A 15,539-nucleotide genomic window follows, 5' to 3' on the forward strand; every position below is an offset into this window, starting at 1 on the left:
TGAAAGCACAATCTGTTTCACACACGTATGGACTGGGAATACCCTTACAAGTAAACCGTGAATAAGATGATCCTCGGTATATTTGCATGAGGTTGTTCTTGGTCAGGCAAGAAGTAGTAATTGTTTCACAGCTTAGGTCATCAGATATTGGGGATCTTCTCCGGATTGTCTGTGTTCTCCCTCTCTCCAACCACCGAAATTCTTTGTATTATTGCTCACTCTCAAATTACAAAGAAAAAAAAATGCTTTGGAGTCCAAACAACGGATATTAAAAATGCTACCGAATAGGTGAAAACTTGGTCTGCGTGTCAACTACAATTTCCTCGTCGCTCTCATCCCGAAATAGTTCTTCTAAGAAACCATATTCCTGCTCGTGAATCGAGACCTCGTTGGGTGTAAGGTGAGACGAGCCTTCAACAAATTCAGCAAATCTGAAGACAGAAGTTACAGCAAATTCATTACAAAACGCTAAGCCATTCACATATCCGTACAGCAACGAGTCATATTTTGGAAGCACTTAATATCTCCTATTCAGATGAATTATGATGTATATATTTTTCTTTTTTACAAAGCATCTGTTAATTAACTTATGAGTATCTACTAGTGTTTTTCATAACAGTGCCACAAGTGATTGACGTGAGCGTGCAGCGATAAACATTACAAAAAGACATCCGATGAGGGGAGATTCCCTTAATGATTCACAACTGAATTCCCCATTCTTGTCTCTAGGTTTCTGAGTGTGAGGAATCCAAAAAGGCAAGTGGCTCGTTGACATGGGTTTTTTCACATTACTAGTATTGGATCCTCGAGGTATCCCACTGGTAACAAGACCTTGCTCTGAATATACTCCATTCACTGCAACCCTCTGTTTTCTGTCACTCAGCCACTGCCTAATCCAGTTAACAACAGAGATTGCAGTTTATTGATAAGTCTTCTATGTGGGACAGTGTCAGAAGCCTTACTGAAATCTAGATTTGCATGTCTACTGCACCACCTGGACTGGTGTCTAAGCCCTCCTTACTACATGCTATGGCTGGCACGCTTAGTACTCAGGTTACCTCTTAGGTGACTGGATTCGCGGCACAATCTTCCAAGGTGAAAACTCGGGGCTATTGCAAAAGTCCCGCAGCTCCTCCAAAGCTTTTCTAGTCTCCAATTCTCCTTGCTTTCTGTATTCTTCTTCTGTTAGCAGCCGTGGGGTGACTGGTTTGGCCCTGGCCTTAACTAAAGTTCTACAAGTACAAATAAAATAGAAATAAAAAAAAATGTATGATTAATTATACACTGAAATTTCCTTAACCATGAAGACAACTGGTAACTAGCTATAGTAAAGTAAAACATTTGTTGGTAAGTATCTGTGCAGCATTCTGAAATTTCAGTAGTTAGTTACTATCAGGACTATAAGGACCGTGGACACAATGAGCATCCCTGGTGGCTGGTATACTGACGACATGGCTGCTCTCCGATTTTGGCAGCTTATAAGCAGTTTTAATAAAGTGCCAGTCGAACAATTATTTTGTGCACAGTTTTATGCTCTCAAACCACAAGATGACACTGTTTTAAGTTAAAACACTTAACAGAAAACAATAGGAAATACATTAAAGGGGGCACTGCTTGCATGTTCACCTCCAGAACCGACTCGTTTGAATGCCGCACAGGGGGTCTGTTCAGAACCCCGTGTGCACGTGTTGAAGCGCTGCTATTGATTTCAATGGAAGTACTTTCCTGCCACTGAATGCTTCAAGCAGACAATCTGTGGCAAGAACAGACTTATTGTTACACTGGAGGGCAGCCTCTGTCAGGTAAGAGTTTTTTTTTCCCCCCTTCTCCACAGTACTTTAAAATACATTCTTCTATAGAGGGGTGTCAGGGACATTAGACCGTCCCATCAGAAACCTGTAACAAGGTTCTGATAGCTTATAAAGATCAGGATGATCATATACATACATTATATAGTATACACACACGCACACAGTCCGAAGGGATCAGAACCCTCAAAACTAGTTTTCATTAAGACTACTTAAAAACACCTAAGATGACAAAACCAATATCAACCATGTGAAAAAGGAATCCCCCCCCAAAAAAACCTAATGATTGGTTGGCAACCCTTGGCAACAACAGCTTCATTCATTGTGGAGGGCCCCCTTAAGGACAATGGGTGGTCCCTAAACCCAATGCTAATTCAGCCACATTGGAGGATGTGATTTTCAAGCAAGAACTTCCTTTTTAGCCTGTGTTTTTTGTGAACTCCTTGACGAGTTGCCAATGCACTCTTCAGTTTTCAGTAGAATTTCAGTAGACCTGCCACCACTGGGAAGGTTCACCACTGTTCTCCATTTGTTAACAGTTGTAGAGCCTTAAAAATGGCTTTGTAACCCTTTCCAGACTCTGATGTCAGTGACTGTTTCTCATCTGTTCATATCTTTAGATTGCCGTATTACGTGCCGCTTTTTGAGACCTTTTAGCCTACATCACTTTGCAAGACAGGTTCTATTTAATTGATGTTTAGATTCAAAAGGGTTGGCAGTAATCATACCTCGGTGTATCTAGTGAAATTGAACCCAATTATCAATTACATTTGGTTAATTAGTTGATTTAGTAACTAAGGGGGCAATTACTTTCTCTTAGGGCCAAGTAGGGTTGGATAGATTTTTGTCTTTCTATACATCAACTCATCATTTAAATATCGCATTTTGTGTTTACTCTGGTTATCTTTGTCTAATACTACAATTAGTTTGAGGAGAAGTGTAATACAGTCTCTTACCATGAATACCTTGCCCATCATTATATCAAGCACTGTAAGTGCTGTCTAATCTAGAAAGGTCTACATGTATGGTTAACCAGCAATGTGTTTATGCTGGCAATATGTTATGTGAATATGGTAAATATTTGGCTGTACCGAGTACAAAGTAGTAGTGCCTGTATGAATGTATTCCCCTATTGTGAGAACCAGTACACTACCCATACACAAAAGAAGTTTTCATTAAGTGGAAGCAATTTTTTTTTTATTATTATGTTTTCATTTTTAATAGTCTTTCTACCCTCAGTTTTTAAATTAGCATTGCATAATTTGTCTAACCTTTGAATACAGCGCTCCTCAGTAAAGAACATAGAAGTTTGGCATGCCTACATTAATCAATTAGGTATATGCAAAACACAAAGAATTCAGCACATACTATTCAAAAACACCTAACATAAATCATGGGGATTCTGTCACTATATAGCAAAAAATAGCTTAGCCCGCCACCACGTCAATGTACCCTAAGCAATAATCAATACAAGGCCATATAGTGTGATGGAATCCACAAGACTGATGCATTCATGTTTAGCGAATAGTATTCGCTAGGTTGTGAGCTCCCCCTTTCAATATATTTTTCCCCAATTAGGTATATGGCCTACTGGTCACATCTAAACCAGCTTAGTTTGGTATTTTGTTTAAAATTATATTTTATTCATTGGTTTAGCCGAGAGAAACTCACTTTTGCACACACACAAAATATTAAAAAAAAAAAAAAAAAAAAAAAAAGTACACTAAACTGCCTGCGCTGTGGAAGTACTTCCCTGCCAGTACTGCCCTCAAGAAACCTTCCTTATGTAGGGGCAGCTCAGGTCTTCTTGAAGTACAAGCTCACTCAAATTGCCCCCCTAACATTGCACTGCAAAACTCACATTTTAGTAATAATCACACTCGAGTGAGCTACATAAAAATAAATAGATTTTATTAACTTAGTAACAATGATTCCCTAAGGAATTCACAAATCCATTGTGTTTAAACAAAAGCTCAAACAGTGCAGTGTGTGCAACCATCTTCTCATGGAGCTTTCGGGCCTAAATACACAGCATACAAAGGTTGATGGTGGATTTCCCTTAAACATCAGTCTCATCAGTAGTAAAGTCCTCAATATTTCAACCTGAAGGACATAACCAGTAGATTAAAGGGAATGCAAAACAAGTGCATTCACATCTAAAAATTAAATGTATCACATAACCTTATATGCGACAAGACACACAAACATGGGCTGATTCAGGAAGAGAATAACATTTATGTATGCGTACATTGTGTTAACTTTAGCACACGTATAGACAAAATGGTAGAGTCTTGTTAACCCCTTAAAGCTGTTTTAAAATGTCTACACTGCACATGTTTAGCTGTAATTGTCTTCTCTCTCATTTACTGTATCCACATAACTGTTTTTCAGGACAATAAGGGCTTTCTTTAGATACAATTATATGATAATCAAAATAACAGTATATACACAAATTGGAAAAATATATTTTACTCATCTACAAAAGCTAATGAAAAAAAGAAAATCTGCTAAATAATGGGTTCTAATTATTTGCCCTGGGTTTAGAAATACCCAATGTGTGTTTTTTTTTTTTTTTGCAAGTTATAGGGCAATAAGTACAGATAGCATAGCACTATTTCAAAAGTATTTTTTCAAATCTGGTCAAACTGCCCCATGTCCTATTTGGGACATCCTTGAAGCCGGTCAGTTCAAGTTACCCCCGTCAAATCATATTTTTTGAAAATGAAACGCCCCAGTGTACTTCAAATGCCAGTATTTCAACTCTTTCAATGCAAGGATTTTTGTGAAGATATATTACCAATTTTAGGACCCATGGAAGAAGAAAAAAACAGTTTCGGACTTTTTTGGCACATTTTGTTGGAATTTAATGGTTCCCATGATTGTGACATCAGTAGGGAATTTTTACGTTTCCATTTATTTTACTAATGGTTGAATGCAGTACCTGGAGAGCCTTTATTTTTTTTAAAGAACTTGTTTAATTTTTTAATGGGTGCTGCCATCTTGTGAGGCAAAATCTCTCGATATGGTGCTGGTGACCGCTTTTGGGATCGCTGAATGTCTCGATACAGGCATTTCAGCAGCACAGTTTAAGTTTAGGAGGCTATCAACAATTTGCCTCCTAACTTCTTTTAAACAGGCAGGCGGCATCATATTTATTATGGCACGTGTTGACCCTCCGTGCTGCAGATTTAGGTGTTGCTAAATGCCTCAAGATTGAGGCATTACAGCAACATGGTTTAGGAGATGAAAGATTGCGTCCCTACACTTGTTTACAACTCATGACGTGCCTGGCATGTTAAATGTCGCCAATGGGATGTTTTTCTGTGATGTGCTGCAATTGTAGCCAAGGGGTTAAAGGATGACCCTGCAATGTACTGCACTTTACCTTAGGGGCGGCAGATTTTTGGTACTGCCCTGTGAAGTGGGGCCTCAAAAAGTTAACATCGGAGTCAAACTAGTAAGTCTCAAAATTATGGCACTCTCAGAAAGTGTTATGAGAGAACTTCAAATCAAAGGCTGTATATGTGTCAGTATTTGCAAAGACTGGAATAAGTCAGAAGCAACAGAGCTGGACATTTTTTTTGTTATTAAATATATTTCTGGAAGGAAGCACTTTATAAACCAATTGCAATAGTGGCTATAATACCAAGGATGCAGATCTAAACAACTGAAAAATATATTTTGTGATCCCAATACACACCTAAAATGTTGTTCTAAATGCTGAACATACCACACACACCCTCTAGTATGCAGTAAACAAAAGATAGACAAACAACATTCTTCTGATGTCAAATTGGAAACAGTCCATGGATATGGAAAAGATACATCTAGACAGTATGTAATGTAAACAAATTTAAAATGCTTTGTAAGGTTGGAAATAATTCACGTGGCTGTACTAAAATGCATGGCTTGTATTCTGTCACCCTTAAACAAGTATGCACTTTCCTGAAGTTCTCTTCCTGTGCTAATGAGTACTGCACTTAGTTATGCATACACACAGTATCTTTGGGCATTCCATAAGCGTGAGCCGATTTCTAAGCCACTCAAACATAGTTTGGATCTCTATGCTGACAGTATACAGCTGTAAGCTGGAAACTTTGATGTTAAACATGTAGGCAAAATACAATTTGGCTACTACAATGACAATTCTTTTTTTCATTACTTTATGGAGAATTGTGTTACATTCCATTACACAATTTTTTAGTGGTTTATTCCTGGGTATTAAAATATTATGATCTCTAATTTACTGACTTTTAAAGAGTCTTGAGAGGAAGCAGTCAAAGATTTGTAGCTGTCTCATCGCATATATTTATTAACCCCCTTCCGTACCTGGTACGTCATCGATGAAGCGAATCACGAGCATGGAATTAAAATATTTAAATAAAACTGCGGTCTTCAAGGGAAGACGCAGTACCAGAACTCCGGTACGGAAGGGGTTAATATAGTCATGCTGGATTCATATACACATTGCTGAAGATACCAATGTTGAACAAGACTACAGCATAAACAAGCAAAGGTGGATTTAATGAAGGCTGTTCTGCCAAGATTTTGCCAATAATTTTAACATAGAAAAGTGTTTATTTGAATGACAGATGCAAGAACCAAGAAAAGGCTTGAAATCTACAAGGCAACACCTTCACAGTGTGGGGCAAAAGCATTTATAAGCAGTAGTGAACTGAAAAATAACTTGCCTAACTACTGCCCTAGTAGCCTGAGAAAGCTCTTTACATGGATTTCCAAACGCTTACCTGTATAGTCTGTGTATCCACTGCACCGGATACTCAATCTGTTTTGTACAGAAAGCAATGACTATCACAGTGATGGCCATCTGCCGCACTTGGATCCCCGCAAACATCAGGAGAAGTCCGACAAGTTGTAGGGTCCAGTTAAGCAGGTTTATGCTACGCTTGTTCTCCAAGGGGCCATATTTATAGCAAACAGCAAAGCTGATAAAGCCAACAAGGGTCAAGTAACCTACAAAACAAAGATAGGCATCCGTTTGCAAATTCACAAAAGAAAAATATATACATAAAATCAGAAGAACTAAAACAAAAATTCTCTCAACAGCCAGAATTGTTAACGTTTACACAGTTTTTCTATACCCAACACTTTGTGCACTCATTTATCATATTGACTGAAACTCATGTGCACTGCCTTATACAGTAACCACAATTGAAATAAATTGAACAGTTTATAGTAAAAGGATATAGCAAAAACATGGTTAGAAAGGTAGCCTTAAGGGGATGCGCACTAGATAGAGATCACATTTAAAAACTGGAACCTAAGAAGACCAATGATGTTTTTAAGGATACATTTTGTTATTCAACAACTTCTAGCCAATGAGATCAAAACGTGTAGTCAAACGGCATTGGGGTATTTTGAAAGGAGAACAGTTATTGGAGGACGTTTATCGACGATACTCCAAGATTTGTATTCTCTAATGGTGCAACGTCTACATTCTTAAATCCGTTCCCGGATATTTCAGATGTAGACACTGAAGGATGTGTGTTCAATAACGGGATTAGCCATAGCATTGAGACTTTTGGGAGTGAAACTTCAGGACTGAAGTATCAAATTAAAGAAACATGTAATTCAGATTATGTAATTTATGTGTTAGAATGTGGATGGGGACTGTAATATGTGGGCCGCAAAAAAGCTTCATAGGATACTTATGAGCCTATAAGGAATATTAAATAAGGAGTAACTACCCATACTGTATCTAACCATTTAAAAACACGGTAGTAATCCTATATTGTTCAAATTCAAGTCAATACAAAGGGTTAATACCCATTGGAAAGGAGGAGATATTTGCGATGAATTGGAAAAGGTGGAAGCTAGGTAGGTTCTTAATTTAAGAATTCCCAACAACTGAATTTAAACATTTTTACAAGGCCAATAAAATTGTACTTTTAGATTTATGCTAAGATATAGCTTTAATGTTAAGATGACATAATAGTTTAAAAATGTATTATATATTTTTATATGCTTTTTATTTTGTATTTGGTGCAGATGTGGTTTTTTTTTTTTTTTTTTTTTTTTTAACAACGTGGTGGGAGTTTTATATTTCAATTAGATGGTTTTAGAGGTATTGCATGTCTTATTGCCTTAATCTGCATTTAATGCTGCAATCGTGCAGCTGCTGCTTAACCCCTTAAATCCCCTCCAAATGTATCAGTTCAGATATCAGAAATACCCAATTTATATAGCTTTTCCATACTTTCCCAGCACCAGGGAGCATACTATAAGGTGTACATTTTTTGTAGAATTTTTTACGCTTATGGCTTAACGGGTTTGGGGGTTGTGAACGGGGGCAGGAGGGTTATACTGGGTAGATGTCATGCTAGGGCAATGGGATGTAAGGTTTTTTTATTATCTTTTTTACATATTTTTTAAAAGTTTTATTTTATTTTTTTATTATTTTTTATATATTTTGTTATTAATGCCAGTGATGTCACAATGACATCACTTAGCTCACTTTATTTTTAATTATTATTTTAATGAATTTTTTTATTATTATTATTTTTTAAATGAATAACCAGGTTTTTTTTCTCCTCTGTTTCAGGACGGGATGGGGGGTGAGAGACATGGTTTCTCACACCCCTCCCCGCGATCCCCCTGCACTGATCACACTGATCTCTATGCAGGTCCTCACAGACGTGCATTGAGATCGCAGCATCTGTGCCTCATCGGAGGACAGGATATCCCCTGCAGGGGATATCCTGTCCTCCGATGATCTTCCAGGTTACGTCAGCAGTGACTTAACACGGAAAGGAATGCCAGATCGGGCAGTTTAAAATGTAACAGCTTTCCGGCTTTCATTTTCTATTTAAAGGGACACTCCAGCCATCCTATACACTAATCTATATCTATCCTACTTTCACCTCAACTAAACATATTGTTTAAATGTAAGGGGAGTCACAATATTCCTTTGCTGCTTGAGTTTTTTTTGTTATATGCAATTTTTGAAAGCTGTTTAATTGTTGTGTGTATTTCTTATAGTTCTGTTCCAGCTCAAGGTAAAAGCACAGCATGCAAAATCCTTATACTGCTATACAACATTCCCAAGTGCAACACTGTATTAAATATTTTCTTGAATTTAGCACTGGTACGGTAGCTACTTTTTAGAACCACTGTGTTAAATGGAACATTTGTACATACCCAGAAGGTACTGCCAATATTCCTTACAGATTTCTTGAAAGTTTTTGAAGACCAGCTGGATGATATAAAGGGAAAACGACCAACCACCAAGCAGCAATACATAGAAAGGGCTTCTCTAAAAGAAAGAAACACAGATATAGAAAGGCTATAGATGTTACAGAATGAAAATTTTTCTAGCAGTGGCAGGTAGTTTAAAAGGGACAACGGTGTATATAATAAAGCAGTATCTGCGTAATATAAATAAAAATTTTCATTGCCTCTAAAATACGCACGAAAAGGGCATAATATGTTGACTATACCTTTTTTCTCAATAGAATATTCCTTGCACAGACCAAAAAGCAAATGGATTTTAAATAGAATTACCTTGGGCATGAGCTTAGACAGCATAAAGACAAGTATGAGCATAGAAGCAACCATTCCTACACTCACTCCTGTGCTGTAATAAAACAGCTGACTTCTGTGAAGAAACAAACACTTGGTCAGTTAGGCAGCAGGCAGAAAATAAAGACAAAAGGGTACTTTTGTTTTAACACAGCAACAATCCACTAACACGCACACAATTAAATCTAACTGCATACACATAGATCTATATCAGTTCTATTTCTTTCAACTGCTCTATACAAGGTTCTAGTAAGATACTGTCAATATATGCACATGAACGTTGAATTGTCCCCTTTGCAGATGGCTGGGGGGGGGGGATTACTTGTCCTGTCCCACCACCCATTTATTTTAATGATTTCAATGGACCATGGAGGAGGTGGGGAGCTGCAGCTTCTCTTTAATCCCTTCGTGACCAGATTGTTTTTGACATTTTGGATTTTTTGTGATATTGGCCGTTTTAACATTTCTAGGGTGTTCATCTGTAATGTTCTTCTTATTTACTGTACCTGCACTAATGTGTGTAACATATATATACATATACACTTATACATACATATACATATACATATATATATATCCTTAAAAAATAACAAACAGGATTATTACATGTTAAGAAAATTTGGCGTAAGCACATTTATATTGTTTCTCTGTCTAACATTTTGCTGCATAATTCAAATGAACGTCAGTTGGGGCGGAAACGCTTAGATTAGCATCCTTAACATGAACTTTTGTGACCAAAATTTTATATCAAATCTTTACACAGTACAATGCATGGAGCAAACTGGGTTGTCAGCCATCTTTGGGGCCTCATGTATTAAAAAGGGACGTTTATCTGCTACAACGCACATTTAGTATCATAAAGAGGAAAAAAAAAATAGAAAGCCGTTGCTCCTGTGTAACAGCTTGATATGCCATCTTGGCTCGATTATAGGCCGCACCCTTACAGTTAGGTGCTATTTTAAAGAAAACATTTTTAAATAAAAAAAAAAAATACACGAGTGAAATGGTACAACAGTATTTTATCTAATGAACAGGAAACCACCCACCCGGCACTCCATGTCCCGGGCGCCGGGCAACAAATCTCTGCGCTGAACCCCGATTAAAGTGGGGGACAAAAGTGCGGCCTATAAATCGGGCAAATATGTTAAAAGTAGGGCTGCAACTAACGATTATTTTAATAATCGATTAATCGGCCGATTATTTTTTCGATTAATCGATTAATCGGATAAAAAAAAACAATATGCAAATTTTTCGTTTATTTAAAAGAATTTAATGAACTGGATGTTAAAAAACAACTTAAAATTTACATTAACATTCTTATTTTGTTATGATGTAATAAAAAACAATATTTTCAAAGTACAAGAACCCAAACACAATATTTATGAAACAAAATAACCCCAAACATTCTGAAAAGAGGTGGACTATTACTGTTCAAGAAACTTTGCCCCAGCACTTTGCACTTTGCACCCAGCACTTTGCACCCAGCACTTTGCACCCAGCCCTGGCACTTTGCACCCAGCACTTTGCCCCAGCCCTGGCACTTTGCATCCAGCACTTTGCACCCAGCATTCAGCACTTTGCACCAGCACTTTGCACCCAGCCCTGGCACTTTGCACCCAGCACTTTGCACCCAGCCCTGGCACTTTGCACCCAGCCCTGGCACTTTGCACCCAGCACTTTGCACTGTGCCCCTGCACCCAGTCTCTAACTCTGCCCTGCACCCAGCCCTGCCCCCACATTCTGCCCTGCCCCCACACTCACACTCTGCCCTGCACCCACTCTGCCCTGCACCCACACTCACACCCTGCCCTGCATCCCCACCCCCACTCTGCCCTGCACCCAGTCTCCCACTCTGCTCTGCACCCACACTCACACCCTGCATCCCCACCCCCACTCTGCCCTGCACCCAGTCTCCTGCCCTGCACCCCCCACCCCCACTCTGCCCTGCACCCCCACCCCCACTCTGCCCTGCACCCACACTCACGAACCGCTCTGTGCGAATGGAGCCACTCGCACAGAGCGGTTCGCTCTGTGCGAATGGAGCCACTCGCACAGAGCGGTTCGCTCTGTGCGAATGGAGCCACTCGCACAGAGCGGTTCGCTCTGTGCGAATGGAGCCACTCGCACAGAGCGGTTCGCTCTGTGCGAATGGAGCCACTCGCACAGAGCGAACCGCTCTGTGCGAATGGAGCCACTCGCACAGAGCGAACCGCTCTGTGCGAATGGAGCCACTCGCACAGAGCGAACCGCTCTGTGCGAATGGAGCCACTCGCACAGAGCGAACCGCTCTGTGCGAATGGAGCCACTCGCACAGAGCGAACCGCTCTGTGCGAGTGGAGCCACTCGCACAGAGCGAACCGCTCTGTGCGAGTGGAGCCACTCGCACAGAGCGAACCGCTCTGTGCGAGTGGCTCCATTCGCACAGAGCGATTCGCTCTGTGCGAGTGGCTCTGTGCGATCCGTGCACATAGACATGAAGAATACTTACCTCCGGAACGCGTCACATCCGTCACGTAGCTAAAAGAAGGCGGAGACTGCAGAGCGTGTAGCAGAAGCGGGGAACGCTCGCGGAGGTAAGTAAAAGGAGCCGAGTGCTCCAACAACGAATTGATCACTCGATTAATCGATAACGGAAATCGTTATCGATGATTTCCGTTATCGATTATTATCGATTTTATCGATTCGTTGTTTCAGCTCTAGTTAAAAGCATATATAAGGCTAATGCTCGCTGGCATGCGGGTTGTATTACAAAAAAATATATTCTCACCTGCTCAGTGAATCTCCATAAAAAAACAAGAGAAGCCCAATAAGGAAAACCAAGAACAGTTTGGGATCAAAGCCTGTGTGAGACAAAAAAAAAAAACCAAAAACACGTGAAAAAATAATCACATCATGTGTGAACGCACTTAGAACAATGAGGGAGATAACCTTTCAATTCCCTCGGACTGAACACTCATTATTACACAAGAATGTGTATATTTGTGTAGTTCCACCAAAAGGATCAATAGAAGGAAATGAGGAAGAAATACAGACATAGGTGCAGTAGACAGCCACGCATATTTGGTTTTTATCTAACCGACGTAAAGGTGGCCAAAGCAAAAAAGGATGCTCGAGGACTCACCCCGAGAAAGAGCTAAAGTGTAACTTGTGCCTGGCTCGGTAACATGAACTTTAATACAGGTTTTATTGCTGTGAAGGTCCACATTGATGTAGGTGTCATTCAGTTTTTCTTTCAGGAAAGAGAAAACATCAAAAATAGTGAAGCTCTCCATTTCCTTCAGTTTTTCTTCACTATCCACTTGGGTAACTCTAAACATTTTTGTGCTGTTTATTCGGATCTACACAGGAAGGAGAAAAGAACGATTTGAAAAATATAAACAGGCTGTAGTGGAACAAACGAGAGCTATAATATACAGTCTACAGATAAACTTTAGACTAAAACAAAAAGACTTTTGCGTATTAGTGTTGCCCAAGCTCCGAGAACCACCAGTCACACAGTTTAAATGGGAAACCGGCTCAACCCAGACCTAATCTCACAAACTTGATCTTAGAAAGTGACCAAAAACATAGGAAGTTATTTTTGGGGTAGAATAAGACTTATGGAATGTTGGACAAAACTGCATCTCATTCAAGAACCAGTTAGATTTCAGGGAGAGGATATCAACATGTGCATGAAAAGAAAAAAAGAGCACAAACAATTCAGAAGTTGTAGCTATTATGGCTTGTAAAATTAATCTAACCTGGACCTAGGTAATTTTGTGGAAGTAAATGCCATTGTAAAACATGGATCATGATTTTCTTTAGATTTTTACACAGATCTATTTATTGTATCCAAATAAAGAGGTAAGAAGTAAAGAAGCTCAACAATTTTTCAGAACATAATCGCAAAATATAACAGATGGCAATTAATTCTCTGTACAAGTTGCCTGTGATACCACTAGTTATTCTTTAGTGAAGTCTCTACCATCACCAACCAAGCTATTCTACATAACATTACTGCTCAGCTGATCTCACTTCAATGCTATACCAATGTTGTATTTCATATTATTCAAAGGCTTCATTGTAACCTTGGCTATTAACTGTTACATTTGACTCCTAGATTTCCCCATTTCACGCCATCTGTAAATTCATGTGCATTTTATAACCGTGCCAATAAAAACTTTGACACCTGTGTCCCTTAAAAAAGCAGTAAATTAAAATCATATACAATGGCTGACATTAACCGTTAAAAAAAACAAATCACATACATACCTGAACCTTCGTCCAAAGGTCATTCCACTTTGGCTCCAAAGTTTTCTTGTAACAGAAATTTTGAGACACATCATATCGGCCAAATGACCCCTCGGTAAGTGTAATAATTTGCAACTTATTTTCTTCACGTATATATATAAAAAAAAAAATAGAAAGAGGAAAAATAAATGTTTGTAATTATGCTCATCAAGTACAGCAAATTAAATTGAATTCATGATAACCATTAAGCTTCAGTCAGAAGGGTTAATAATATTTAAAGATACCTTTGATAAATTTTCACCATGCCATACTGCAATAGGTGAATAATCCAAAAAAAGCCACACATCCTTCTTGTAAATTATGTATGGCCATGTTTATTAAAAAGCCGTTTTCTAAACCAAGATGTAGAGTCTGGGGGGTACATACGGCATGGTACATATTGCTTGGTCTGCGGTAGGTGGTAGGGACAGGGATTTAAATAAACTGCCATAGAGATTCCACCAAAACAAACAATCAATAAAAAAAAGCCATAAAATCCTAAATTCTTTAATAATTTAATTTTCTTTAAAAAAAAAAAAAACTTTAAAGACTTGCAAGTAAAAACGCAGACAACAAAGAATAAGAACCCTCACAAGAAGTGTTACACAGCATATGTAGTATTAGCGTGCGTATCTACTTTGACCTGCTTTTTAAGTGGCACTTCCAAGATACGGGGAAAAAAAGTCAAATAACAAAATTGTTAGTCCTACAAAAACCGGATTAGACTGTATATTTGCAGAAAGCATTAACTTTTAAGTTGCAGAAAAAAGCCTTTTCACCAGAATAATAATACTTGTACATGACTGATGGAAGTCATGGAACTGCTGTGGAAACACAGTAAGCGTGTGGATGTGGCGGTTCTACACGTGAATTAGTACAAGGGGCCTGCTGTAATCACAAATAAGTACCTATATATAAAGGGGTCTCATATAACTTTATGCTTTGCTGCTTTGAAAGGCAAGAAGAAGCAAAGTGGAGAAGGTAAGTAAGCGGTGAGGAAAGCCTGTGGGTTTAAAAATAAATACACCGGAGCTTGTTAATCGTTTACCTGCAGATGAACTGCACAATAAAGGATATAAAACCAGCAGCACCTTCACAACCCAAAAAGCCATTCCTCGATCTCCTCCTCTTTCCACTTCTCCCGCCATAACAACGGAATTGAAAGCGGCAGCGAAATCGAGACTTGGAACGCAAACTCTGCTAATCGCCAAGGGCGCAACCAGTCAAATTCACATACGTGAGACTGACGGGCGAGCCAACCAATCGGTGTTTAGCTTTGCTTCGTCCTATGGCGTGTGACTTCCGCTTTCTTCCTCAGCGGACAGAATGACAGGGGTTTGAAAAAAATGACAGCTGCTATAGGTTAATAGAAACTGACGTGACTGCCTTGTGTATATCCGAATATCTACAACGTCCTTTTTTTTTCTTTAACGTATAGTATTATATTAAGGCAATACCGAAAATAAATGAAAACAAGCAAATTTAAACGGGACTACATGACGAGGCGATACAAAGAAATACGTTTAAGAAAGTAGCGAGAAACTTAAGTTTTGATGAAGTAGAAAGCAAATGGTTGCAGTCACAGGGAGACCACGTGTTCCTCGAGCGCTATAAACAATTCGGGAATTAGCGGGATGTGCTAGGCAGCCGCGGTTACTATGTTTCCATACTTCCCAGTCTTTGAAATGGCCAAAAAGATCACTTATTTAAGGGCTTGTGGTTAGAGGTGTAGCTGAGTGGAACTTTACTGAGCCTTGATATGTGATTAGTAGCTGAGAGTAAGGAGTGAGAAATAGTAATTATTTTATTTATATATTGTGCACTCATTTTTGTGATTTGTTTGTAGGGCTGAATAATATACTCCTAATCACCAAACATTCTGAACTGTTAAGAGAAAATTGAGATTGAAAGAAGAAGTAGGGC

The 15,539-nt window shown here is 38.9% G+C and overlaps 1 protein-coding gene across 2 annotated transcripts; it reads right to left on the reverse strand.

Moving 5' to 3' along the window:
* Window positions 1-244: 244 nt before the first annotated feature.
* Window positions 245-14,769, reverse strand: NEMP1 (nuclear envelope integral membrane protein 1). Of its 2 annotated transcripts, none has more exons than XM_053455712.1 (9): window positions 14,665-14,769; window positions 13,599-13,720; window positions 12,469-12,685; window positions 12,115-12,187; window positions 9,330-9,420; window positions 8,967-9,081; window positions 6,557-6,782; window positions 1,059-1,232; window positions 245-431 (listed from the first exon to the last, which is right to left on the reverse strand). In XM_053455712.1, the coding sequence occupies exons 1-9, from the start codon at window positions 14,762-14,764 to the stop codon at window positions 278-280; spliced, it is 1,272 nt and encodes a 423-aa protein (XP_053311687.1). In that variant the 5' UTR covers window positions 14,765-14,769; the 3' UTR covers window positions 245-277. The 2 variants fall into 2 exon arrangements, with proteins under 2 accessions (XP_053311687.1, XP_053311686.1); XM_053455711.1 differs by having other exon boundaries at window positions 9,330-9,423.
* Window positions 14,770-15,539: the final 770 nt, after the last annotated feature.

This window comes from Spea bombifrons, chromosome 2, assembly GCF_027358695.1.
Source record: "Spea bombifrons isolate aSpeBom1 chromosome 2, aSpeBom1.2.pri, whole genome shotgun sequence".
Lineage (NCBI taxonomy): Eukaryota > Metazoa > Chordata > Amphibia > Anura > Pelobatidae > Spea > Spea bombifrons.

Excerpts from the sequence above, each read along its gene's own strand:
- NEMP1 (XM_053455711.1), bottom strand. The coding sequence starts at position 14,764 with ATGGCGGGAGAAGTGGAAAGAGGAGGAGATCGAGGAATGGCTTTTTGG. Across the intron at positions 12,188-12,468 it reads CACTTTAGCTCTTTCTCGGG|GCTTTGATCCCAAACTGTTC; the intron begins GTGAGTCCTCGA and ends TGTCTCACACAG. Across the intron at positions 6,783-8,966 it reads ATATTGGCAGTACCTTCTGG|GTTACTTGACCCTTGTTGGC; the intron begins GTATGTACAAAT and ends TTTGTTTTGTAG.